General features: G+C 50.4%; 3 protein-coding genes across 28 annotated transcripts in view; 1 reads left to right on the top strand and 2 right to left on the bottom strand.

The window, feature by feature from the left end:
- The window catches only part of Gbf1 (golgi brefeldin A resistant guanine nucleotide exchange factor 1), a 153,548-nt gene extending 153,196 nt beyond the window's left edge, over positions 1–352 (bottom strand). For 22 of the 26 annotated variants that reach the window (XM_006988221.3, XM_006988223.3, XM_006988222.4 and 19 more), the window contains exon 1: positions 68–340. The gene's annotated coding sequence lies outside the window, so the exon portion shown is untranslated. Of the gene's footprint in view, positions 1–67 lie in introns of all 26 variants that reach the window. The other 4 variants (XM_076563224.1, XM_076563237.1, XM_076563236.1 and 1 more) reach the window with 3 other exon arrangements.
- A 4,168-nt stretch (positions 353–4,520) lies between these two features.
- Pitx3 (paired like homeodomain 3) lies at positions 4,521–18,234 on the top strand. Its single transcript, XM_006988220.4, has 4 exons — positions 4,521–4,806; positions 15,885–16,014; positions 16,202–16,404; positions 16,801–18,234. The coding sequence occupies exons 1-4, from the start codon at positions 4,579–4,581 to the stop codon at positions 17,386–17,388; spliced, it is 1,149 nt and encodes a 382-aa protein (XP_006988282.2). The 5' UTR covers positions 4,521–4,578; the 3' UTR covers positions 17,389–18,234.
- Positions 18,235–18,265: 31 nt separating this feature from the next.
- Positions 18,266–22,022, bottom strand: Elovl3 (ELOVL fatty acid elongase 3). Its single transcript, XM_006988219.4, has 4 exons — positions 21,711–22,022; positions 20,679–20,810; positions 19,231–19,382; positions 18,266–19,011 (listed from the first exon to the last, which is right to left on the bottom strand). Exons 1-4 carry the CDS (start codon positions 21,812–21,814, stop codon positions 18,584–18,586), a joined length of 816 nt encoding a protein of 271 aa, XP_006988281.1. The 5' UTR covers positions 21,815–22,022; the 3' UTR covers positions 18,266–18,583.
- Positions 22,023–26,337: the final 4,315 nt, after the last annotated feature.

Raw genomic sequence — 26,337 nt, 5'->3', positions numbered from 1 at the left:
CTCATCCCTTATGGCAACGTCAGGCAGCCTGGGCGACGCTGGAACTCTAAGAAGGGACTTCGCTGACCTGTCAGCGGATCCAAAATGGCGGGGCCTAGTCCCAGTCCCGGCCGCCGCAGCTCATGTCCAGCCCGGCCCCGGAGGCGTCTCCCAGCCGCTGTCCCGGCGCTGGCGGCGCTGACGGCAGGGAAGGAGCCTGTTTTCTGGAAGTCGATCCTAACTTCACGGGGAGACCTCACTCAGGCCAGGAAAACTGGGCCGGGACGGTCGGTGGAGCCGGCTCCCTTCCCTGTCAGCTCACTGACGTGGTAACTAGCCTCAGTCTAGCCCGCTGCCTGGTAACTGAGCGAGTCCGGCCGCGCTCAGCCAATCAGAGTGTGGCACCCTGAAAAGTGGCATCCCAGCTATCCAATCCAAGAGAGGAAATCGGCTCCGGGAGGCGTGTCGTGCCCAAAGAGACCAGACCAGATTACAAGAGAACGAAGAGTAGGTAGGGGAGACAGCCAACGGAAACGAGGATCCTCTGACTGACAGTTACAGCAGCCAATAAAGAACGAGGAACTGTGTTGGGCGGTTAGAGAGGTGGGGTTAGACAGTGTTCGGTTGCAGCGCGCTGTTTAGCAGTGGCTGCTGGGCAGCCGGGGGAAGGAAGCTGTGATTTGCTGGAAAGGGGGCGGGGTCGGTTTTGAGAGCTTGAGCGGGCGACCCTACTCCCCCAACCACATCCTATCAAAGTTATCTGGGCATCGCTACTTTAGAGCTCACTCCCTTTCCAGGCAGGTCCTGGGCCCCTCTTTCCTAAATCTAACCCGTGCAATCTTTCCCATACCGTCCTGTCTCTGTGCCCCATTTTGGCTGCTCATAGGTGTGTGCACCTGTCTCATTCCAACCCTGACTGCGTTTTCTACTCCATTCCTACCGTCCAAAAATAGAGAGGACGGTAACAGAAATCTTGGATCTCTAACTGAAGTATCCTCATTTTCCAGAACTGGAAAAAGTTCTGAGGAAAGCTGGCTCCGTGCATAGCAGAGAACAGATCCAAGTGTGCTAACGCACCTGCCCACCCAGTTCAGGAGGGGTGGGGGAATATTTAATACTTCTTAAAAAAACAACCCCGGGTGGTGGTGGCACTCGGGAAGCAGAGGCAGAGGCAAACTGATCTCTTGAGTTTGAGGCCAGCCTGATCTGCGGACAGTCAGAACTGTTACACAGAGAAACACTGTCTCGAACAAACAAACAAACAAAGAAAGAATTTGTTTATTTTATGTGTATGGGTGTTCTGCCTACATGTACTGTAGCCTGTTTGGATCTTGTGAAACTAGTTGTGAATCACCATGTGAGTGCTGGGAATTGAACCCTGGTCTTCTGAAAGAGCAGACAACGCTCTTAACCAAGGAACCATCACTCCAGTCCCCCTCAATAGTTCTTATTCCTTACTCCATAGGCCTATGACTCTCAGTCCCACCCTTCCTTAGACAAATCTTAACAAATGATTGGGTGGATGGTGCATGAGGATCAAGTTTGAAGACATACTCTCACACCATTAGTCCACATCATTGAAAGGAAAATGAAAATTTCACCTTAGCAATGCCGACATGTGAGACTAGAGAGCTAGCTTAGCAGTTGTGTGCTTACTGCTCTCCCAGAAGACCTGAGTTCAGTTCCCAGCATCTACACATCTTACTACCTACTGTAACTCCAGCTCTGGTTCCAGAGGGACCCAACACTTTGGGCACATACTCACACACATAACTTGGTTTTTGTTTTTGAGACATGATTTCTCTGTAGCCCTGGCTGTCCTTGAATTCACTCTGTAGACCAGGCTGGCTTCAAAATCACAGAGATCTGCCTGCCACCGCCTCCTGAGTGCTGGAGTTAAAGGCATGTGCTACCACACCTGGCAAAACAAATCATTTTTAAAAGAAATGCTTGGGTGGTGGTGGCACACGCCTTTAATCCCAGCAATCGGGAGGCAGAGGCAGGTGGATTTCTGTGAGTTTAAAGCCAGCCTGGGCTACAGAATGAGTTCCAGGAAAGGTGCAAAGCTACACAGAGAAACCCTGTCTTGAAAAAAAAAAGAAAAGAAAGAAAGAGAGAGAGAGAGAGAGAGAGAGAAAGAAAGAAAGAAAGAAAGAAAGAAAGAAAGAAAGAAAGAAAGAAAGAAAGAAAGAAAGAAAGAAAGACATGCTAACAAGCCTCTCCTTTCAAATGACAGAGACTGCTAAGATAATAAAAGTATCTAGAGGGTCTGGAGAGATGGTTCAGTGGTTAAGAGCACTAGGTGTTCTTCCAGAGGACCAGAGTTCAATTCCCAACACCCACATGGCAGCTCACAACTGTCTGTAACTCCAGTTCTAGGGTACCCGATACCCTCATGCAGGCAAAACACTAATGCACATTAAAAAACAAAAAAGTATCTAGGGGTTGGGGATTTAGCTCAGTGGTAGAGCGCTTGCCTAGCAAGCGCAAGGACCTGGGTTCATTCTTCAGCTTCGGAAAAAAATAAAATAAAGTAAAAAATTAAAAAAAGTATCTAGAAATGGAAATGTATGAAAAGGGGGCAAGAGGGTGGTTTTCTGATTGCAGAATAAATGGTGGAATTCCTAGCCAATCTGCTGATAGAATTGCGGGAAAACTCTGAAAATGCAGGTCTCTCCATTTCCTCCCATTTATGAACAACTTGAGTCCAGGGAAGTTCCATATCTGAGGCCATAGGACTGTGGTCTTGAAATAGACATCCAAAGGCATCCATGGATCATGGTCCTCTAAGAACCCATCAGAACTGAAGTCGACCATGAAGAATCGCCCAGTATCTTCCTGCATTGGTGTCTTGGTCTTGATCCAGCTAAGGAGCTAAAAGATTACAGGTGAAGATCATACACCACCAAGGCACCTCATTCTGGGAACCTCTGACCCTGTTTCTCTTCGTTTGAAAACTAGGGCTTGGTCTCTGGGTCCCGTCTCATGTTGGAGAGACAACTGGAAAATCCTGTAAGTGTTTTCTAACTAAAACTCTACTCTCCCAACCCTACCTACACATGCCTCCAAACGTTAGACATCTTAAAAGAATGCAGTTGTGAATTAAAGATGGAGATACAGATAGATGATAGATAGATAGATAGATAGATAGATAGATAGATAGATAGAGAGATGAGAGATAGATGGTAGAGATACGACAATCCTTCTGTCCTTTGTAAGTATTAAATATTTATATATAATATTTATATATTTAACATATATATATTTAACAAATAAAATGCCTTCGTTCTAGATTTCAGTACAACACTTACTGAGTTTCTAGAATAAATAAGGATAGAAGAATAAAGAACCGGGCGATGGTGGTGCACGTCTTTAATCCCAGCACTTGGGAGGCAGAGGCAGGCGGATCTCTGTGAGTTCAAGGCCAGCCTGGGCTACAGAGGGAGTTCTATGAAAGGCGCAAAGCTACACAGAGAAACCCTGATTGGGAGTGGGGGGGAGGAGAAGAAGAAAGAAGAAATGGTCTTGCTTTCCTAAATTTTATTTTATAGAAGACAACACATCAGCTGATCCCTTCAATATGGAAATGGAATGATAGAGAACATACATTAAGGGGTCATGGGAGCAAGAGGCTACACATCTAACTTATCTGGAAGTTCAGGGAAGGCTACCCCTCACCCACAGGACTGAATCTGGTGTGTGGGAAAACAGAATTGCTGAAGCTGGGAGAGCACAGCCCAGGCAACCGGTAGTGCAGACTGAGAGGCCAAGCGCTCACACCTTCCAGAGCACCCAGCCTAAAGCCAGAGCGTCACTGGCCAGGGTGGGAGTTGGCATCGTTGTTATTTGTCCAAGGTCACTGAGTGAAGGAAGGTGCTGTATACCATTTTGATTTTTCTCGTTCCAAACCCTGCGTTCTCCAAGTTACCTTCGTCAGGGGAGAAAAAAATTAGAGATAGCTGAGAAGAGAAAAAGATATGATGGAATGGGGGTGTGTGTGTGGGGGGTCGATCTTGAAAAAAATTATCCTTTCAAAGAGGCAGAGTAGGGAGCAAAGCAGCGGCCAGAAGGAAGGAGGAGAGACGAACGAGGACTGGAACAGAAACAAAGAGTGGAAAGACAGACAGCGACAAGTGGAGAAAATCGGCGAAACAAGCGGCAGCAAAATGTGAGCGCTGAGACTCGGCGGCCGGGTTCGCCGTCCCACCTGGCGCTCCTGCAGCCCTCTCCCCAGGCACTGCTTCACGTCGCTCCGAGTAGAGCCCAAGCCCTCAACTCGCCACCAACCGGGCTGGCCTCCGGCCGCTTCGCCGACCACAGTACTTTCGCTGGCTTAGCGGAACCGGAGCGTCCCAGCTGGAGCGCGGTCCCGGCCACGTGGGGGAGGGGGCGTTGTTCTGTTGCTGGCGGACGCTTTTGATTGGTCAGAGGGCGGGGTTCTTGGCTGCCCGCCGGCAGGACCCCTCCCCACTAAGGCGGGGCCTGAAGGTTCACAGCTGGAAAGGGAGGAGCTAGGGCGGCGCAGCTGGAAAGGGGCGGGGCCTAGGGCGCGCAGCAAGCCGCGGCGGGCTGGGGGCGCCCTGGGCTGCCATAAAGTGAATGGGCGCCGGCGGGGGGTGGCACTACACGGTGAGGCTCACTCTCTCCTCCGCTAGCCTGGGAGCGCCCAGCGGAGCGGCCGCCCCGGAGCAGGGGGGCGGCCCCCACCCGGCAGGGTGCCTGGCCCCTGGCCCCTGCCTGCGCTCCAGAACGCCGTCGCCGCCGCCGCCGCCGCCGCTGCCGCCGCCACCACCACCACCGGGAGTCTGCCTGCTGCCGGGACACACTGTGAGTGCTTGACCATGCGGGGGACAGGAGCCCAGGGGCCCGGGGAGCCAAGACTGGTCCCGGGACTCCTAAAAGGGAACCTGGGGCGGCTGAACTCTGGTGTTTGGGGAACCGGTCAAGACTGGAAAGGCGTACAGCAGCCCCCGGGCTGGGACGTGGGAGCAGGGAAACTCCGGGTAAGGACCTGGGGGACCGGGAAGATTAAGGGGACCCGGAGAGAAGCCGAAGAATTGCACGGATCACAGAGCAGGGAGTCTGGAAACCTTTACCAGAAAGCACCCTGGTGTCTAGAGGAAGTGGGCAAACGACCAGAAGGTAATAGGGGTAGCAGAGACCTCGCCAGCTGAGGCGAGGGCAGGGTGACGGTCGTCCAGCGTAAGGGCAACAGGCGGCGCCCAGCGCCCCTTGGCCCGGGCTTAGACAGACTCCGGAGGCTGGAAGTAGGGGTGCTCATAGTAGCTCATGCTTTTCTTCCCAGCTGCTCCGCAGTTGGAATAGGAGCCGTATTGCGAGAGTAGCTACTGGGTCAGATGGCCGCTGAGAGCTACAGGGCCGAGGGTGCCAGCTCAACGCGACAAAACTGACGGGCCTGTCGTGGGGCGTCGGGACCTGGAAGGGTCCACATCTGGGGCCGCTTCAGAATCCGACAGAATGTCAGTGGCACGTGGGGTTTGGAGCGGACAGACTGTTTGGGGTGGCAAAGTGGGTCTCTCCGGAACAGAAGATGTGCCCAACAGTGGTGGACAGAATGTCCCCGGCTGACTGGCATGTCCATCTATCCGGCAGCGCCTGCCCACTGCGGCTTGTGAGATAGGGTCGGCCCAGGAGGGGTCCCCTGAAATTCCAGCTCCCAGTTTGCAAACTTGGTTCTTTCTGCCCCTCCTGCCTGTTGGACCCGGAGGGGGAGGGAGAGTAAAAGATGAAGCGTGGCCTCGGGGCACGGCGCCTCTTCCAGACAACCCCGTTCTAGCTCAAACAGATCAGGGCATCCATAGACTTCCACAATCCAAATTTGAGGGGAAAATCAAGACCAACAAAGGAAAGAATAAGCCATAGGTGCATCGGCAGCAGGTCGGTGAACACCCTTCCACCCACAGGCCCCCGACAGGTCCCTCACAAACTCAGTCAACTGTTAGCCTTCCCACCACCCAACCCCACTTCCAATAGAGCCGACCAGATGCCCTCACACTCCTCGTCTGGTTGTTAGCCCACTCAAGGCTCCTTGGCCGACAAAAACCCACCAGACAAGAAAATTGCAGCCCTGTCATAAAGCAAATCCTGCCTTCCTGAGAGAAGGAGAGAGGGAAAAGGAGGCAGATGAAACCCACTCTGTCGTCCCACATGATGCCTGTACCATCCAGGAAAGGGTTCAGTTGACCCGTTTGCTTTTTTCAGACCGAGGGAGAGCCCCGACTCCTCTGGGCCAATAAAATGACCACCTTCCCTGACCTCCAACTCTAACTAGAGCCCAATTAAGGAGACGGGAACTCCGAATCTATACACGTGAACGAGACAAGTCAGCTGGGGAGTGAGTTTTCAGGAGGACAAGTGCAAAGCACTGTTTAACACTGAGTAATCTTAAAATGTCCACTTTCCGAATTCTCCACCCATAAGTAAAATGTAATTCTGACTTCTCACACTCCTGCCTCCACTCCTCAGTCCTGAAGTTTACTTAGGTACTGGCTAAGCCCTTGTCCTCATCTTTGCTTTGTTTTGTTTTTTGAGACAGGGTTTCTCTGTGTAACAGCTCTGGCTGTCCTGGATCTCGCCCTTGTCCTCATCTTTTATTTGTCCCTTGCTTTGCTTGATAAATATAGAATCATGCCTCAACTACCCACATCACGTTCTCATGTACATTTTAGGGGCTGGTGTTCCCATTGCTTTGAAAAAAAAAATCAGTGAAACTATGCAGGAAATTAAGGACTCCACATTAGGGAAGAAATAAAGAAGGCATTACAGTTAGTTCTTTGAAAACCCAAAGTTTGTCTTTCATCAAAAAGACAAAAAAGAAAAAAGATAGCATTATAACATAGATGACTGAAAAAAACAAAACAGAACTTTCTTCCACTTTTGCATGAAGCCACGCAGCTGAGAGCGTGACTGATCAGTCACTCTTAGGGAGGATGTAGCGGGCCTAGAGAAGTCAGAGAACAGAACTGGAGTACAGCTTAGTGGGAGAGTATTTGCAGAGCATACCCCAAGTTCTGGATTCCAAAGAAAGAGAGAGAGCGAGAGGGAGAGAGGATAGTTGGCAAAATGGGGACCAGGAGAGCTGCTGGGAAAGAGCCACCAGCAGTTTGGGTGAAACAGGATGAAAATCTACAACACAATGAAAGACCCAAAGGAGCAGAGGATTTGCCTGCTGAAATCCTGAAACTGGAGATGGTGGGGGTGGGGGCTTTTAGAACCGGAGAATCACAAGCTTTGGATAAATAGGAAAATGTGCTCTAGTAGAGTGGCCAGCTAACTTGCAGAGTTCATTTTCAGAGAAGCAGTGGGTGGGAAGTAGAAATGGGGTCTTGGGGGCTTCGGGGGACCAGCGCTCGTCAGCCACTCGTGGCTGTAGTGTGGAGAGCGAGAAAGAAGGAAAGCAGAACGCGGTTCAAACCTCCTGGCTCTGTGCAACCAAGGACAGTTTCCTGCCTTCTTGTAGATAAGCAGGGATGGACATTCCTGCTACTCAGGGGCCTGCGAGCATTAAATGAAACATATCAATTATGTACAGAGGAAAGCTCTTTGTAAATGGAAAAGACACTGGAAGGAACCTTACTGCTATTATTCTGCTCCAACTGCAATCTCCATGACCATAGAATCTTTCTTCAGGAGGCGGGGTCCTTCCTCTGCCTTGGAGTAGCCTGATCATAGCCTTGATTCAGCCACAGCCAGGTTCTTAAGGACAGACGGAACATCTTCCCTGGAGTTCTTGTGTCAGCCATCACTCCTGTCCCTCTCTGGGAAGATGAGGAGTTCCCTTATATGCCTTACCTCTCTACCAAATAGCCTGATCTGAACTCTGCCTGTCTGGTGCTCAAGAATGTCAGTGAGAGCCCAGGATCCAAGTCCAGGAAGGGAGGGCAGGATGAAAGGGCTGAAGCTGAACTCAGTGAGTGAGGGACGGGAACTGTCAGATCTTTTCTTCCCCATTCATTTTAACTGATGCCTGCTACAGTATGGGAGAGAGAGATGACAGCTGGCCCAAGGGGACCTATTAGGTCCTGAGCTTTAGAGGGCCTACAGTGTGCACAGTCACTGACAATGACCTCTGAGAGTGACAGGGAGGAAAAGTAGAAGATGGACATGAAAAGAGGGCGATGGGAAGAGAAGGAAATGATTTGCAATCCTCCCTCCACCTTTCCTTCCCCATCTTCCTTCTTCAAGACCATCTTTAATTTTTTTGTTTGTTTGTAACAGGGTCTCCTTATGTAGCCCAGGCTGGCCTTGAACTGGAAACTTCCTGCCTCAGCCTCCCTGCTGTTGCCAGGGATGGTCTCAACCTTCCTTATAAATCTCCGTTTCTCCTTTCCTAGCTCTCCCCAGCCCGATGCGTTCTAGTCCCCACTGCAAAGAAAGGTCACAAAGATGCTACTCTTGTATGTCACTTGCTACCGACAAGCCTTAAACTAGTGGCACAGTGCACAGCAAGGCTTCTTGGCGGGGAGCTGGGAAGACAGTACAGGTGCAGGAGAGTGACAGCCTGCAGCCTGCCTGCCCTATGTGATGATGTCACCTGAAGGCTGGGGCCGGAAATATGCCTATGCTTTCGGAGTCTTTAAGCTGGAGGGCCCTGGGGTGTGCCTCCCCGGTAGTCCGGTGGTGGAAAAGTGTTTGCCTAGCCTGTACCAGGGACCTGGTTCAATCCTGAGCACAGGAAAATCACATAAAATCAAGCTAGAGATCTCAGGGAGATTTCATATTAGTTGCTACCATTTCACATCCTGCCTCTATTTTCCTACGTGGCCTCCTCTAGATCTTCCTGCCTCAGCCTTCTGAGGGCTGGGATTACAGGCATATGTGACCACACCCTGAATTTAGGATTTTTTTTTTTTCCACAAAAAGCCAAGAACACTCTAGCCTTGGCCGTATTAAATTTGAACCAGCGCTTGTCTCTCATCATGGGCCTCCTCAATCTAAGCCCTTTCTTCTGCTTGTCTCTCATGTCCCACACTAAGCCTCTGATCAAATGAGGCTCTGTGTTACCCTTTAAACACTGCCAACAGTTCTGGGTTATTTAGAAGGCCCTGCCCCTTCTCCACAACTACCATATCAGCCAAGTACCTATATTCTCTGAGCCCCAACACTTGATAGCTCTTTATATGGGGCCTCATATCTGATCTCCCACAACCTAAGGGTTAGATCCATGGACTCTGTTCTCCTCTCATATGTTCTGTTTGTATTCCTAGACTGTAAGCAAGCTAAAGTTTGTGGATGGAAGCAAGGGATGGACCCTGAGAAGCATGCATGATTGCTTCTCTGATCTCCGATTCACCCCTTTGATAGCTTTAGCACATCAGCTCACTCCAGCCTCCACCTGAGGTGCTGAGTTTCCTCCTATGAGCAAAGAGGCGTCTGTCCCCCTTTGCACACTGCAGTTCAGCAGACCAGAGTCTGGGTGCTGTGTATCCCAAGTGAACAGAAGGCTATGTCCGTCTCAGGGATTCACTTCAGCCTTGGGCTTATGGGATGGCACTAGACTAGTTTAGGATCTTGGTGTTCACCTGTTTCTAGTTTACTATTTGCTGAGCAGAGCCCCAGACCACAGTCCCAGCTCTGCTTCTCTCCCTCTTCATTTACTCCCTGCAAGATGAGGATCTTCCCCCATTCCTTCCATGCTGTTCCTCCTGCTCAGGCGTTGTTATTTCAGTGCATCTTGGGTTCTCCCGGTGCCCATGTTCTCCTCCTCTGGCTTTTGGACTGTAAGTGGGTCCCATGGTAGTTGCCCTCTTACCATGTGCTTGTGTCCCTTGGGAACCAGAGTGGCCTATGATCTTGTCTTTGCCTTAATGTCTCCTGAATATTTTGTGGTTGCTGGTCCACTACAGACTTACCGTACTTTGGAATCAAAACATACCTGCGCTTCTGTCTTCCTTACACCTGGGCTAGCCACCATGATGCCAGTGAAGTCTGGACCTTGCATCTCCAGCAAAGTGTGTCAAAAAGAATAAGAGTGGACAGACAAACCCTCTCGGAGCCGGATTCGTTACCATAGTTATCTTTTGGCTGTGTTTGGCCCTGCCAGCACCAACCAGCTTCCACACTACTGCCTATCCCTCCCTAGCCACTGAATTAGATGAAGTCCCTGGCCCGTGGCCCAACTCCCCAGCTTCCTGACCTCTAGCAGTTTGGGGGAGCTTAATCCTCAGTCAGCCTGTCTCCAACTCAGATAACAAGTTGGCGCCCCCAGCCTTCGCCTGAGCGGCCCACCCGGACATGAGGCTGCCTGCCTGAGTTCTGTGCCCTCCCTCTCATCTCTTCATGGTCTGGCTTTTGTGTGCACTCTCCTCTCTGCAATGTCAGAGTCCTTCCCAGCCCCCCCTCTGCAATCAGGAACTCAGTCAAGACTCTAGAGGAGGCTTCATTCTGTCCTCACCAGCCCATGATGACTGGGGCTCCCTGCTTGCATCCCTTAGCCCGTTTTACTGGTTCTTTATTCTGTGCTATTCTGTGTGTTCTAAGTTCAGGACTGAATGCTGCATCCCTCACTGGAATGCAGTGTCTTCACCAGTATTCACAAGATGACTTCTTCTTTGAGACACAGAGTCTGGGGAGGCGAACCACCCAAGCAAGGGTGAGTTTTCAGTCTCCATTCTAGCTCAGGGGCTCATTTAGTGCTCAGCTCCTAGAAAGAGCTAGAAAAATATTCTGAATTTTATTTTTATATAAGCTATACGTTACTTGAACCTTATAACAATACTGGCCAGTTGTGGTGGTGCCTGCCAGTAGGCAAATGCTAAAAGGATAAGACAGGAGGATCGTGTGACAGGAGGCAGCCCAGTCTATACTTTGGAGCTAGGGATGAAGGTCAGTTGGTAGAGTGCTTGGCTCAAGATGAATGAAGCCCTAGGTTCAATTCCCAGGATCACATAAACTCTGTGTGGTGGTGGCACACACCCACTTAGGGTGGAAGCAGCAGGACCAGAAGTCCAAGGCCCTCTGCAGCTACAATTGAGCCCAAGGCCATCCTGAGCTGCTGAGACTCTATCTCAAAAACCAGATATGCCTGGCAGTAGTGGCGCATGCCGCCTTTAATCCCAGCACTCGGGAGGCAGAGCCAGGAGGATCTCTGTGAGTTCGAGGCCAGCCTGGTCTACAAAGTGAGGAAAGGCACAAAGCTACACAGAGAAACCTTGTCTCGAAAAACAAAAACAAACAAACAAAAAAACCTAGATAGATAGACAGATAGATAGAAAATCTATAATGAAGGAAGTCATGGGCACACACCTGTAATCCTAGCACCTGGTAGGAAGATCACAAATTTGAGACTAACCTGTGCTATATAGCAATACACCATCTGAAGGGGAAAGGAAAAAAAAAGGCAGGCAGAGAAGGGATTATTAATTCCCTCTTAGAGATGATGAAATACCTTGCCAAGAATATATAGTTAGTAAGTTGGGGGTTACCAGGACATCTTTTGACTCCAAACCTAATTCCTTTGGCCTATAACAGATCATCCATCCTACCTGATCCCCTAGCTCCGGCATCTCAAGCCTTCTTCTTACACAGCCAAGCAGCCTCTCTCCAATAGCCACTAAACGAAGACCATTATTCCCTGGTCCCCTTGGCCTCCTCCTCCCCCACACAGAGTTCTGAACTCCTGGGACTGAGAGAGCTGAGGTTCAGAGGGGCCAGGGAGGGGAAAGGAGGGGGGAGGGGAATGGCTAGCTCCAAAACAGCGCAGGCAGCTGTCCCTGTCAGAGAGAGAGGAGACTGTGTGACGGTGTGTGTCTGCCTGCCTGAATGCGGGAGAGCATGTGTGGGAGAGCGCGTGTTTTTGTGCCTCCAGCTTCAAGTCCAAGGGCTCATTGTGTCTGCACATGTGTCTGCCTGTCTCTGAGAACACACAGCTTGAACTCAGCCCTGTCTTTTGCTCTGGCTGCTAGCCTCTTCCCTGGCCTCCTACTGAAATAGAGGATGAAATCAAGACCCAGGTATGGAATGCCAGGGGAAGGGAAGCTTGGAAAACGAGGAGTGTGCCACAACAGACTGGGAGGATGAGCGGCAACAGAGAGACGTAGCTTTTCCTTCCTACAGGCAAACCCCGCTGTCCCTTTCGCCCAGTTCTACGCTGCTTCCGTGGCTCCTGGAAAAGTCAGCCGCGTGGTTTGAATTTCAAGGTCATCTTGAATCTAAAAGAAGGGCAGGCTGCAGAGAACCTCACTTTCCAGCTCTGAGTTCGTCCCACATCTTTCCAGAAATTTGTGAAGCAGTGCTGGTCAGACTGTCACAGGTCCCCGCAAGGCCATTGCCATCCCAGCAGAGAGCTGTCAGGCCTAACTCCTTCAGTTCCAGGCCTCCAGCTCCCACCCTGAGACCTGAAAAGGGGAGTAAACGGAGCACACCTGTTCCTCTGGCCTGGCTTCTCCCCTTCCTACCTGGGCTTCTCTGTAGTCTTGCTCGCCTCCCTAGCCCCAGCAAAACGTCCAAGATCACAACCCTTATGCCAGCAGAAGAGCAGGGCTTGTTTTCACCCTCCGCTTTGACCTCTGTCCTACTGTCAACCTGGCTTGAGGTGGGGCACAGCTGTGCTCTCAGAGCTGCCTGAAGGGGACATTACCATGTACAAACACAGGCCATTGTCCATCTGCACACCCTTGAGAAAGGCTCTTAATAAATTCAGACCAGACAAGTGATGCTCATCTCAATCTTGGCTAATCCACCTCATTAATGCCTCCCCATGTAGCCTGCACTATGTCCCTGATGATGGGGAGAAGGTGTTAGAGACAGAGACACCCCCACCCACCACCCACAGACACACACCTAGCTCTTGCCCTCTATTCTAGTTTCTGTTTTCTGCCCAAGAGGCTCCAGGAGTCAAGAGAGCCAGGACTGTCCCGTTTCTTTCCTCCCACAAGAGGTCTTGGGAGAGCTGACCAGAAGGAGGACCCTGCAAAGGAACCCTCCATAGGGACCCATGCAGGCTCCTTGACAAGGTCAGGCTAGGTTTGGGATAGGAATACTAGCAGCAAGTATAAGCATGCACGTGTGTGTGTGTGTGTGTGTGTGTGTGTGTGTGTGTGTGTGTGTGTGTGGTGTGTTTTGGGGTATGAGTCTAAAGGAATCTATACATACTATCTGGAATGGTGTGAGAGAGGCCAGGCATGAGATGGAGGGGTGACTACCACGAGGTAACATGTTTTAGACAAGCAGAGGAACAGAAGGGGCCTAAGTGCCCTGTGATTTTCTTTTCTTCTTTTAACTTTCAGATTTTTATTTATTGTTTTTTATTTTTACTTTGTGTGACTGTCTTACATGCATGGAGACAAGACAAGGATACCAGATCCCCTGGAACTGGAGTTACGGATGGTGGTGAGCTACCATATGGGTGCTGGGAATCGAACCCAGATCCTCTGCGAGAACAGATGCTTTAAGCCACTAAGCCACCTCTCTAACCCCACCCTGTGTTTTCCAAACTTCGTTTTGACATGGAACCATTTATTCAAACAAAATCCTTGCAGAAGTGTTAGAAACCCAAACAAGCAGAACTGCCCTACTGCTGAAGCCAACCCAAGCTGGAGGGCTGGTGAAATTCCTGCTGGGGCCTGCAGGGGGCTCCACGGGACACAATTTGAAAAGCCTCTTTAGGAGCCCACAGATCTACTTCAGGTCCTCGTACAGTTTATAAGCTCAGTGACTTAGTTGAGCCACTTTGGTTTCTAGGTTCCACCTATGAATCGGGTGAGCCAGGCTGATCATCCTTAATCTTAATGTCAGTATCTGAGACCTGGAATTCTCTGAATTCCAAGTTTGGGGGTACATTTCCAGTTTCAGGGTTTGGGGTTTTGTTTGTTTTTTTGTTTGTTTGTTTGTTTTATTGGGTTTTGTTGTTGTTTTTATTTTTTTGAGACAGGATTTCTCTGTGTAGCTTTGGAACCTGTCCTGGGACTGGCTCCGTAGACCAGGCTGGCCTCAAACTGACCTCAAACTCACAGAGATCTACCTGCCTCTGCCTCCTGAGTGCTGGCACTAAAGGCATGGGCAACCACCACCTGGCTCTCAGGTTTATTTTTTAATTATTTTATTTTATACATATGGATATTTTAATCTGCATGTGTGCCTGCACACCAGGAGAGGGCATCCGATCCCATGGGACTACAGTTATAGATGGTTGTGAGCCACCATGTGGGTTCCTGGGAATTGAACTCCCGACCTCTAGAAGAGCAAGCAACCAATGCTCTCAATTAGTGAGCCATTTCCCTGGCCTGCAGTTTCAGAGCTTTTGGAATAGAGATGCTCTACTGGAAATCTAAAGAGATATTCTTTGTGTACATGTTTGTGTGTATGAAGGTGCACATGCACATATGTGTGAAGGCAGAAATCAGCATCTGTCTCTTCCCTCGTCATTTTGCTTCTCGTTGAGTCTATCCTTGAACTCAGAGGTGGCGAGTCAGTCTGACTGCCTGACAAGCAGACTGCTGGGTCCTCTTGTTTCTACCTCCCCGGAGCTGGGGTTACAGGGTGATGTTATGTGGGTGCTAAAAAAATCAAATGTAGGTCCTCATGCTTGCACAACAGGCAGTTTACCAACTGAATCGCCCCTTGTTTTTTGAGACAGGGTCTCACGTAGCCAAGGTTGGTCTTAAAATCCAGAGCCTCTACCTTCTGGGTGCTGAAATCAGATCTACATTACCACACCTGCCTCTAAACAAATATCACATTTAAAAAAAATAATAAAACTATTTTTTAAAAAAAGGAAAAAAAAAACTATAAGTGGGTGGTGGTGGTATATGTCTTTAATCCAGCACTCAGGAGGCACAGGTAGGCAGATCTCTATAAGTTCAAGGCCAGCCTAGTCTATAGAGGGAGTTTCAGGACAGCCAGGGCTACACAGAGAAACCCTGTCTCGAAACTCCCCCCACCAAAATAAATAAATAGTAAATAAATAAATAAAACTGAAATTTAGCTAGGCATGGTAACACAGGCCTGTAATTCCAGCATTCAAGGGAAGAGAGGGAGGATGATCACAGATTAAGTCTAGCCTGAGCTACATGAGATCCTGCCTCAAACAAATAAAATGGAACGGCTATGACACTAGACATGGGTCCAACAGTTAGCGAATCTGTAGTGCACATGTGTGCATAAAACCTCTCAGAACACACCCTCTCCTCATTGGGCTTCTCTTTCTCAGCTCTATTTTTTTGTTTGTTTGTTGGTTGGTTAGTTTTGTTTTTCAAGACAGGGTTTCTCTGTGTAGTTTTGCGCCTTTCCTGGAACTCACTTTGTAGACCAGGCTAGCCTTCGAACTCACAGAAATCCACCTGGCTCTGCCTCCCGAGTGCTGGGATTAAAGGCGTGCACCAACACCGCCCGACTCAGCTCTATTTTTTTAAAAGGATTTATTTTCAGTGTATGGGCATCTTCCTTGCATGTATGTCTGTGCACCCAAGTGCCTAGTCCCTGGGGGAGACGGAAGGCTTTGGATCCACTGGAAGTGAATTATAGATAGCTGTGAGCTGCTAGCCTTGTGGGTGCTGGGAATCGGAAGTGGTGTCCTCTGGAAGAGCAGCCAGTGCTTTTAACCCCTGAGCCATCTCTTCGCATGCTCTTCAAGAGTACAACGTTCGGGCTAGCTTTGTGTCCGTGGGTGAGAAAAGAGGCAAGAATGTTGTGGGGGAGACCCTATTAGGAGCCTGATAACCCCATGGTTTTGTTGTTGTTTTGTTTGCTTGAGGCAGGGGCTTGCTATGTGCTCTTGGCTGACCTGGTGCTCACAGTGTAGGGTAGGCTAGGCTCAAACGCATGGGCGATCTTCCTGCTTCTGCTTCTTGAGCACTAGGATCACAGGCATGCACCACCCCGTCTGGATGGCCCTAAGTCCCCGGTTTTTACCTCTGTTAACTTGACCTGTCTTCTCTTTCCTCTAGAGCCCACCCTCCATGGAGTTCGGGCTGCTCAGCGAGGCCGAGGCTCGGAGCCCTGCGCTGTCACTGTCAGATGCGGGCACTCCACACCCTCCTCTCCCGGAACATGGCTGCAAAGGCCAGGAGCACAGTGGTGAGCGCGCCCCCTTCTGGGGGTGGAGGAGAAAACAGTTTAGCCTTGATGGGCGTGTGGGATCCAGAGTGGCAATCTGGGTGGAAGCCAGCCAGGGCTTGAGGAATTCCTTGAGGTCCCAGAGCCAAGAGAATCCGCACGGGCCCTAACCCCTGCCCCCCATAACCTGCTTCCTTCTGCCCCTCAGACTCGGAGAAGGCCTCGGCCTCACTGCCGGGGGGTTCCCCCGAGGACGGCTCTCTGAAGAAGAAGCAGCGGCGGCAGCGCACGCACTTCACCAGCCAGCAACTGCAGGAGCTGGAGGCCACCTTCCAGAGGAATCGCTACCCCGACATGAGCACGCGCGAAGAGATCGCGGTGTGGACCAACCTCACCGAGGCCCGCGTGCGGGTACGGCTCCGCTTGATCCGCAGCCCTCACCTGCAAGCACCTCGCTCTCGCGGGGGCGCCCCCAAGTAGCTGGTGGCTCCTGCGGTGCGGGCCCCACGTCGGCTCCAGTTCCCGCCCGGGGATCCCCACCTTCCAGCAGCCTTGCCTGCCACTCCCTGTCAAGCGATTCCTCGCCCGGCCCAGGACCAGGGCTCACCTTCTCCTTATCTTGATCCCGAGCTGCTCCCCCCTGACCCTGCGGTCGCTGGCTTCTCTTCTCGGCCCCCCTGGCTCAGTGCGCTCCTCCCTTCCAGCTTGCATCCACCTCTGATCTTCCCTGCCCGGGCTCGATCATACTCTGGGTGGTCCACTCCCCAGCCGCCCCGTGTCCTGACAACCTTTCTCCGATGCCCGCAGGTGTGGTTCAAAAACAGACGCGCCAAGTGGCGGAAGCGGGAGCGCAGCCAGCAGGCGGAGCTGTGCAAGGGTGGCTTCGCAGCCCCGCTCGGGGGCCTGGTGCCGCCCTACGAGGAGGTGTACCCCGGCTACTCGTATGGCAACTGGCCGCCCAAAGCGCTCGCCCCGCCGCTCGCCGCCAAGACCTTCCCGTTCGCCTTCAACTCGGTCAACGTGGGGCCTCTGGCTTCGCAGCCGGTATTCTCACCACCCAGCTCCATCGCCGCCTCCATGGTGCCCTCGGCCGCCGCTGCTCCGGGCACCGTACCAGGTCCCGGAGCCTTGCAGGGCCTGGGCGGGGCACCCCCCGGGCTGGCTCCAGCCGCCGTGTCCTCCGGGGCAGTGTCCTGCCCTTACGCCTCGGCAGCCGCAGCCGCCGCTGCAGCCGCCTCCTCCCCCTATGTATACCGGGACCCGTGTAACTCGAGCCTGGCTAGCCTGCGGCTCAAAGCCAAACAGCACGCCTCTTTCAGCTACCCCGCCGTGCCCGGGCCGCCTCCGGCCGCCAACCTCAGCCCTTGCCAGTACGCCGTGGAACGGCCAGTGTGAGCCGCAGGTCTGTGGATCATCCCCGAGGGCGGGGCAGTAATTCACAGCCTCCCCGGACAAGGGTCGCCTAGACTGGCTTGCCCTCGTCCCAAGGTCTGAAAGGGGTGCTTGGGCACCCGGGGAGGGGCGGCAGGCTCCGAAGGGGGCCTTTCCCTTCACCGCCCCGAGGGGTGGTCTGGCCCCTAAACGGAGACCGCGCCCCTGGGACTAAGGCCAGGAATAGGGACCAGCTCCCCCAGGGCCAATTCACCCTTGGCCCATCCCGCCTTCTCCAGACTTCCCCTATCCCGTTTTCAAAGATCACTGAAATAAACGTGCGCGGACTGTCAAAGGCCTGATGATTCAGACTCGCGGTTGAGTCCTCCTTCCTCTCATCCTTCCCATTGTCCAAGCGGACAGCTGGATGTACAGGAACGGAGTGAGCCTCCGGGCTTGGGAGGCTTCAGTCTCACTCCTTTCCTCCAGGATGGGGAAGCAGGGATTCCTGGAGTCAAGGAAAGGGAAGCTGGGTGAGACCAGCTAGTTGACAGGGATCGTCCTATGCTGGTGCTGCGACGCCACCTCGTGGTCTCAGGGAGGACAGCTGGCAGGTCTGGTCTCTACCGCTTAACTTTCAGGGATCTATTTTGCAATTTAGGAAGCCTATGATTTTAGCACTTGTTTCTCACTGTTCCTTTCAGAGGCGTGGACCTCTCACAGCAATAAAATTCTAGTCTGTAACAGACATTTATTCAGCGCCTCCCAGGCCTAGGATTCTTCTTGAGTGTTTGTGTGTGCCTCTGTCTTCCCACACACCCTCAGGCTTCCCACCTGCAGATCTCTGTCAGCAGCCTTCACAGAATCCGCTTTTCCCCTTCAAGTCCACAAACTCTCAAAATGATGTTGACCTCTTTAATTTAAAAAATAGAGCAAGAAGAGAAAGATTTCTAAATATAAATATAAATAACTCAATTTTAAGGACCTCAGTCCTATCCATCCCCTTCCTAGGGTTTGGTTGGCCTTCACATTTAAGGCAGAAAGATCAAAGCACACCCTATTCCAAGGATGACATTTCTTGGTTGTCATAGCTTCCTGCCACTCGGGGGTATATGTCCCAGGGGGGAAAACATACAAAGAAGGTACCCTAATCATTCTCTCACACCTAAACCTTAGTGCCGTGGAGGAAAGCCTGAGGCTCCGGCTTTCTTTCCACCTCTCATTGGCTCTTGGGTTTAACTTTGCTCTTGGGCCTGAGGTAGGCTTTGTGGAAGAAGTGAGCAAATAGGATGAAATAGGTCCCATACAACATAAAGGACCAGAAGAAGTGTTCCATTGTCGTGTGGCATCCTTTTTCCTGCCTCCAGATGTAATTCAGGATGCCAAAGATGGCTCCCATCACCATCTGCAGGATCTGCAAGCTGGTGATGACCATGGGAAGCATGCTGGGTTGTTTCACTTTGGCAGCCTTCAGGGTGTAGTAGGTGTACATGATGGAATGGACACCCAGGTTCATGGTCATGAACCAGCCACCTGAAGGCACTCTGTCCTTGTAGCCAAAGCTTGTGTACAGTAGCACCGTGCTGTGGTGATACCAGTGCACAAAGATGAGCGGACGCTTCCGCAGGATGATGAAGGCCGTGTCCCCTGAGAGGTGAGGAGTCACAGCTGGCATACCACCCAGTGCTAGGACCGCCCACCACCCTGGGTGTGGGGACGCAGCAGGAGTTCTCAGGGTGGGGAAGAGGGAGCAATAGGTTGTTAGGACCTAGGGGTAGGGAAGAGACTCTCCATGTGATGGGTAAGGGGAGGGCTGTGAGGAGGATACAAGTCACTGGGCACCAGAGACAAAGCCTGGACACTCACCGAGTTCAACAATCTTGCTGAGAACAAAGAGACAGGACCAGAATTTGACTATGGTGTCATCAGTGTAGCTGGTGAAGCAGACGGTCTGCTGGAAGCCCCGTGTGAATAGCAGTATTCCCATATACTTCCACATCCTCACTGTACCCAGGATACTGAAGTCAGACAGAGCACAAAGGTCTAAGGGCCCGTTCCCCCTGCATGAACCCACCCCCACCTCATTCTCATCTGGACAGCGCTCTAAGCTCCATCACCTCCTTACCCTTCCAAGGGGGTGGTTCCAGCTTTTGAGATCCTGGGGCCAATCTGACAGATCTAACAAGTATTCTCCAGGAGATAGGGGTTGAGAAAAGGCCAATCGGTGTGGGGGAGGGGTGAAACTAAAAGTCAAGAATGGGGTTCTTGAGATGGGGTGAGAGTCGGAAGATATGAGCGGTGATATAGGGAAGAATATGAGCGGGAGGGGCTGGGGAAGTGGCTGATGGTCTTTGACGAGGAATTTAGGGACTAAGATATTTAAGGCTAGGGAAATTTATTTATTTATTTATTTATTTATTTTTTGGTTTTTCGAGACAGGGTTTCTCTGCGTAGCTTTGCGCCTTTCCTGGAGCTCACTTGGTAGCCCAGGCTGGCCTCGAACTCACAGAGATCCGCCTGGCTCTGCCTCCCGAGTGCTGGGATTAAAGGTGTGTGCCACCACCGCCCGGCAAGGCTAGGGAAATTTGTTGATGTATCGATTTTATGAGCACAAGAGGAATGGGGTAGAGCCTAGCATCTGTGTTCCCAGAATTCAGGAGGCTGGGGCAAGAAGGTCACAGTGAGTTTGAGGCCAGCCTGGGTTCCGTGGTGGCAATTAGAGCAATTAGAGCAGTCTGGGACACAGCTTGAGAAGCTGTCTTTAAAAGGAAGCATTTTTAGGCCAGGCGGTGGTGGCATATGCCTTTAATCCCAGCACTCGGGAGGCAGAGCCAAGCGGATCTCTGTGAGTTTGAGGCCAGCCTGGTCTACAGAGCGAGATCCAGGACAGACTCCAAAACTACACAGAGAAACCCTGTCTTAAGCTCCTCCCCCCCAAAAAAAAGCATTTTTAAAAGGTATGGTCCAGGTGGTAGTGGCACATGACTTTAATCCCAGCACTCGGGAGGCAGAGGCAAGTGGGTTGATGTGAGTTCAAGGCCAGTCTGATCTACAGAGCTAGTTCTAGGATAGACAAGGCTATTATACAATGAAACCCTGTCTCAAAAAACACAAATAAGTAAATAAATAAATAAATAAATAAATAAATAGGTGTAGGACAGAACAGAGACTGCCATCTTGAGCTCAAGAAAAGAGAAAAACAAGGTAATATGGAAAAGTCAATGCAGCTGAGGACTTTAGAGAGCCTTAGGTTAAGATAAAACGAGGTGTCAGGACTAAAGAACAGACAGGGAATAGGTGGAGGAGAATCTTACCTGAATATTGCCAGACAGGAGGACCAGAGGATGAGAGGCCCCTGCAAGTGGAAGCCCTTCCGCGCTCTCATGCAGTTCTGGCCCACAATGATGAGCAACAGATAGATGAGAACTATGAGGAACGAACTTCCCCTGGAGGGCAGAAAGCAGAGGGGAGGGATTCACAGGTGGGCACTGCTTAGAGGAAAGCCCACTCATCTCCCCAAGGGACTCGTAGACTGGAGGTCCTGTGTGACATTTTGGCTTCCTTATTTGTATGGGGAAGTGGCGGTGGGTGATACTTTAGCAGTCTTCACACATCTGAAGTACCTAGCACAGGGCAGGAGCCATATGCAAGGTCTCTCTCTGTAAGGATTACTTTCTCAGTGAAGTCGGGGCAGACGACAATTTTGTCAGCCCGTCAGCCGGTCTGCCCGCAGCCAATAACTGCACCATCCAGGCTGTGATGTAAGGAGAGTGTAGCAACATCTTCTGCCTTTTGGGCTCAGGGCGAGTTGATTGAACAACAAAATCAGCCCACAGAACGTGTCTGGGGCGCTTTAAGGATAAGACAGAGAGCTTTGGGAAAGCAAAGGGTTCCCAACTTCAGAGCAGCCAAGATGGGACATTTGGGAAACATAATTGTGTAGGAAAGACTGACCCCAGGCACCTGCGCCGGCGGGTTCTCTCTCTCTCTCTCTCTCTCTCTCTCTCTCTCTCTCTCTCTCTCTCTCTCTCTCTCTCTCTCTCTCTCTCTCTCTCTCTCTCTTTCCACCTAATAGTGCTTCATTCAGGTCAATCTCATTCCTCAGCTGTAGTTACCATTTTTCCCCTTTGTTTTTGTCTCTTCCCACACCCCTCTCCCCATCTTCTCCCTTCTGGATCCTTTCTTCCAGCTCTAATCTCTTTGAAATGTACTTTGAAGGACGGGGCGGGACGGGGGTGGGGGCGGTTGGAGTCACTACCCCGGCTGCGTTGGAAACCTTACAGGCTTTCACTCCCCGTCTCCACTCCCCTCAAAGCAGTTGGTCCTTCCCCCTCACCAGCTCTCACCAGTACTCCTCCAAAAAGGGCCTTAAGTCCCGGGACATCTCGAAGTTATAGGGTTGGATCAGCTCCGCTTTGAAACCACGTGAGAAATTCAAGGCTGTGGCCATTTCGCTTCAGCAGAGGACGAGGTTCGGAGCTTGGGGTGAGGGCTGGGCGAGAGCCAAGAGAGCCGAAGATGGAGTGGATTTCAGGACCAGACGAAGAAAAGCAGGACAGAAAGGACTTGTGCGCGTAGGAGAAAGGGCCCCGGAGCCTGGCACGTGCGCTGCTGACCAGCCCGCTCGCGCTGCGGTGGCCGCGGCTGGCCGTATATATCGCCAATTACCAAACTGGGGACCCAGGCTGTGCAAGGCCAGCTCCCGCCCTCAGCGGTTATCCAATCTTAGCCAAGAGTCATCTCTGTCCCGCCCCTGTGCCCCATCAGCATCCTCCTCTCTGACTGATCCTCCTCAAGGGCACCTCCCCCATGGAACAAGCACGCCCCAAACCCGATATTAGTCCCCCACTCCTCCCAGTTCCTTTTTTTTTTTTTTTTTAATTCCGTCAGCAGCTCCAAGTTGGCTCATAAACACCCCCTGCCCCAATCCTTGATTTCACTGAATACCCAGGCAGACCAGTCCTCCTCTGGCACAGCCAGCTGCAGCCTTTGCCTCATTTTGCTTCAATCTTCGCCTACTTGGCAGTGAAGAGAAAGTGGAGGTACTCTTGGCCACTGGTGCCCCTTCCCGAGATGGGGGCGTCAATTTCCTTGTGAAACCCAGGCTGGAATAAGGAAGAGCAGGCTGGGCCATCAAGAAAGGCACTAGCCGCTTCTGTGTCCTAGCTTTGGATCTGTGCTTGTGGGAGGAGGAGGGAGACGACTTAATGAATTTTACTGTTGAGTTGTTGATGTTAATATTTGAGGAGGCGGCACTCAAGCTGTTCCGGCTTCTTTATAGTTTCCTGAACTGTCCTCTCAGACGCCCAGTAAAAACTCTGGAGAGAAAAACGGGGTCACCCTCTGGAGAACCTCCCTAGGGTTTAAGAAAGCTGGTGATCCAGTGAACATCTTTCAGCCTGCCATTTCTTCTCCCAGTCTGAACTTGTCTAATGGAATCTACTCCTACACCGATGTATCTGGCCGCAGTGAACAAAATGCTTCGAAACTTGTAAGCCCTTATTGACTGTCTCTTGTTTCGCTCTTGGTTTTATGAAAGTGAAGGAAAACTAGAAGGCTTGAGAACAGTTTGGGAGGAGATGGGAATCTGCAAAACAAGTGCAAAGAAAAGGAAATGAGAACTGGGCTGATGGTGGCACTCGCCCTTAATCCCAGCACTTCAGAGGCAGAGGCAGGTGGATCTCTGTGAGTTTGAGACCAGCCTGGGCTACAGAGCGAGTTCCAGTACAGCTAGGGTTATCACACAGAGAAACTCTGTCTTGAGATAGAGAGAGAGGAAGGGGGGGGGAGAGAGAGGAAATACTTAATCATTGAGATGGCTCAATGATTAAGAGCACTTGTGCAACCCTGAGGACCTGAGTTCAGATCCTAACACCACATAACAAGCCAGTGTCCTGTTCTGCCTACTGTAACCCCAGGGCTGTGGGGACAGAGATAAGAGGATGGCTGGGACTCACTGGCTGCCAGCCTAGCAGAAAATCACAATCTCTGCATTCATTCAGACTGTGCCTCAAAGGAATAACTTCTATAACACACACACACACACACACACACACACACACACCCTAGAAAAACAAAAGTTTTAATTTTTAAAAAATACTTAAGCTGGCCAATGGTAGTGCACACTTTTAATCCCAGCACTCAGGAGGCAGAGACAGGCAGATCTCTGAGTTCAGGCCAACCTGAAAAACCCTGTCTGGAAAAATCAATATATATTTATGTATTTTTAAAAGTATTTTATTATTTTATTTTATTTTTACTGGTCTGGAGAGATGGCTCAGTGGTTAAAAGCACTGGCTGCTATTCCAGAGGACCCTGGTTCAATTCCTAGCACCCACATGGCAGCTCCCAAGTGTCTGGGGATCTGGCACCCTCACACAGACATACATTCAGGCAAAACACCACATAAAAATAAATACATTTTTAATTAAAAATATTTTATTTGCATTTATGTGTGTATGCCTGTGTTAAATGTATTCACAGGTGCCCTTTGAGGCCAGCTACAGTTCCTGGCAATAATGAACTCCCCAACACGGATGCTATTGAACACAGGTCCTCTAACGCACTCTTAACCACTGAGCCATTCCTAGAGCCCCCAAAACAGTTAAAAATAAAACACTTAGGGCTGTCTTACAGAAGGAGGAAGTGGGGGCTCTGCCTCTTCCATCTGAATGACTCAAATGTGCACCTCTCTGTCTCTGCATCCTACCAGTTCCCACCTGGTCGCTGCAGCCATCCACCACTGAGGTCACATTAGCTGGTTGTCCATGCACCTCTCTGTCTCTGCATCCTACCAGTTCTCACCTGGTCGCTGCAGCCGTCCACCACTGAGGTCACATTAGCTGGTTGTCCATGCACCTCTCTGTCTCTGCATCCTACCAGTTCTCACCTGGTCGCTGCAGCCATCCACCACTGAGGTCACATTAGCTGGTTGTACTTTAGCCTCTTTTAATAACATACATTTCTTTCTTATTGTACTGAAATCAGAAAACTGTCCCCAGACCTGGCTGTTCACCAGGTTCATAAGCCCCTAACTTAGACATTTCCGTAGAGAACCTTTGTCCGACCATCCAGAAGAGAGTTCTGTCAAAACTCTGTCGGGTCCTGTTGCTTTCCTAGCCACAACCTTCAGTGAGCCTAATGGCTTCATAACCTGACTCTCAGAAATCTTCAGAGAGGACATGTTTGATGGGTGAATGAACAGCAGAAAAGAACAGGGGCTGGCAGGTGACTCAGAGGGTAAAGGGACTTGCTGCCCAGTCTGGTGAATTTGGTTTCATCCCTGGGATCCACATTGTGGAAGGAGAGAAACAACATCTGTAAATTTTCTCTTGAGGTCAACATGCATACTATGGCATACACAAAAGAAATTAATTAATTAAAAAAAAAAAAAACCTTTAAGACAGTGTTTCATCAACTAGCCCTGGATGTCTTAGGAACTGCTATGTAGATGAGAATGGCCTTGAATTCACAGAGATCCACCTGCCTCCCAAGTGCTGCACTGCCGTGACTAGCTGTTGAAAAAATAAATAAATAAAAGTTTTAAAGACTAACAGTATTATTGAAGTTGGTTAAGAGCACTGGCTGCTCTTCCAGAAGACCCAAGTTCAATTCCCAGCATCCACAAAGCAGCCCACAACCATCTAGAACTCCAGTTCCAGGGGATCGGATGTCCCTATCTGGCCTCAAGGGCATTGCACATATGAAAATACTTTTGCAGGCCAATAGTCAAAATCAGTCTCCTAACACCAGGCATGGAGTGTGAAAGCTGGAACTCGAAGTCTGTAAACCTGGGTGACATACTTTGTTCCTCCAGGATTAATGTTCCAAACTTATCTTTTTCTGTCACTGTATTTTGATGGCCCTCCTGAAAACCTCAGCATTTAAGAAGAAGTGATAGCGTGAGCAAGATAGCCAATTTGGGCTGTGGCTTAAGTAGTTTATATAATTCGTCACTGTGTTTGCTGATGCCGGGTCACTGCCTGCTGTGCCTACAAATTCTCGTCCAGCTTCTCTCCCACTTGCAACTGTCTATTGACATCTCACCAGTATATTCCAGTAGCATTTTCAGATAAACCCATCAAAAAGAAGTTGTGACCAGCTATGGTGGCGCACGCCTTTAATCCCTGCGCTGTGGAGGCAGAAGCAGGCGGATCTCTGTGAGTTCGAGGCCAGCCTGGTCTATATAGTGAGTCCCAGTTCAATAAGACTCTGCTTTTAAAAAAAAATTGCTATCTTCTTTAATTCTTCAAAAATAGTCTGATCTTTCCAGCAGCCAATCATCTAATCTCTCAGGTTAGATTTTTTTTTTTTTAAATTCTCCCATGTGGCGTGAAATACTAGCATGGTCAAGATAATTCCTCTCTTCAGATTCTGTCTTCAGGAAACCTTGGAGAAAGGGATCATGTAACACCTCTTAGCCTCAGCTTTCCAGTCTGTAAAATGGAGATAATATCCTCCTTAGAAGGATGCTTATGGGGGCCTAGAGAGATGGCTCAGAGGTTAAGAGCACTGGCTGCTCTTCCAGAGGTCCTGAGTTCAATTCCCAGCAACCACATGGTGACTCACAACCATCTGTAATGAGATTGATTCCCTCTTCTGGCCTGCAGGCATACATGCAGGCAGAACATTGCATATATAATAAATAAATAGGTAGATCTTTAAAAAAAAAAAAAGAAGTATGTTTATGAAGATTGTGTGAAACCGTGTATTGGAGAGCATCACACAGTTGGAGTGGCAGCTATGCTTATGATCCCAGACTTGGAAAGAAAAGGTGGGAGGATTATTTCAAATTTGAGGCCAGCCTGAGATACATAATGAGTTTCAGATAAGCCTGGACTATAGAAAGAGATACCACCTAAAAAGCCAAAACCAAACCAAACAAACAAAAAGCATATTAAATAATATTAGGCACTGAGCAGTCACCAATCATTATTGCTTAAAAGGTGACTTTACAAATTTTAACTTATTTTC

This window comes from Peromyscus maniculatus, chromosome 1 (genome assembly GCF_049852395.1).
Source record: "Peromyscus maniculatus bairdii isolate BWxNUB_F1_BW_parent chromosome 1, HU_Pman_BW_mat_3.1, whole genome shotgun sequence".
NCBI classification, from domain to species: Eukaryota; Metazoa; Chordata; class Mammalia; order Rodentia; family Cricetidae; genus Peromyscus; species Peromyscus maniculatus.
Note: the sequence above shows the minus strand (reverse complement) of the source record. Positions and strands in the feature narration are given on the sequence as shown.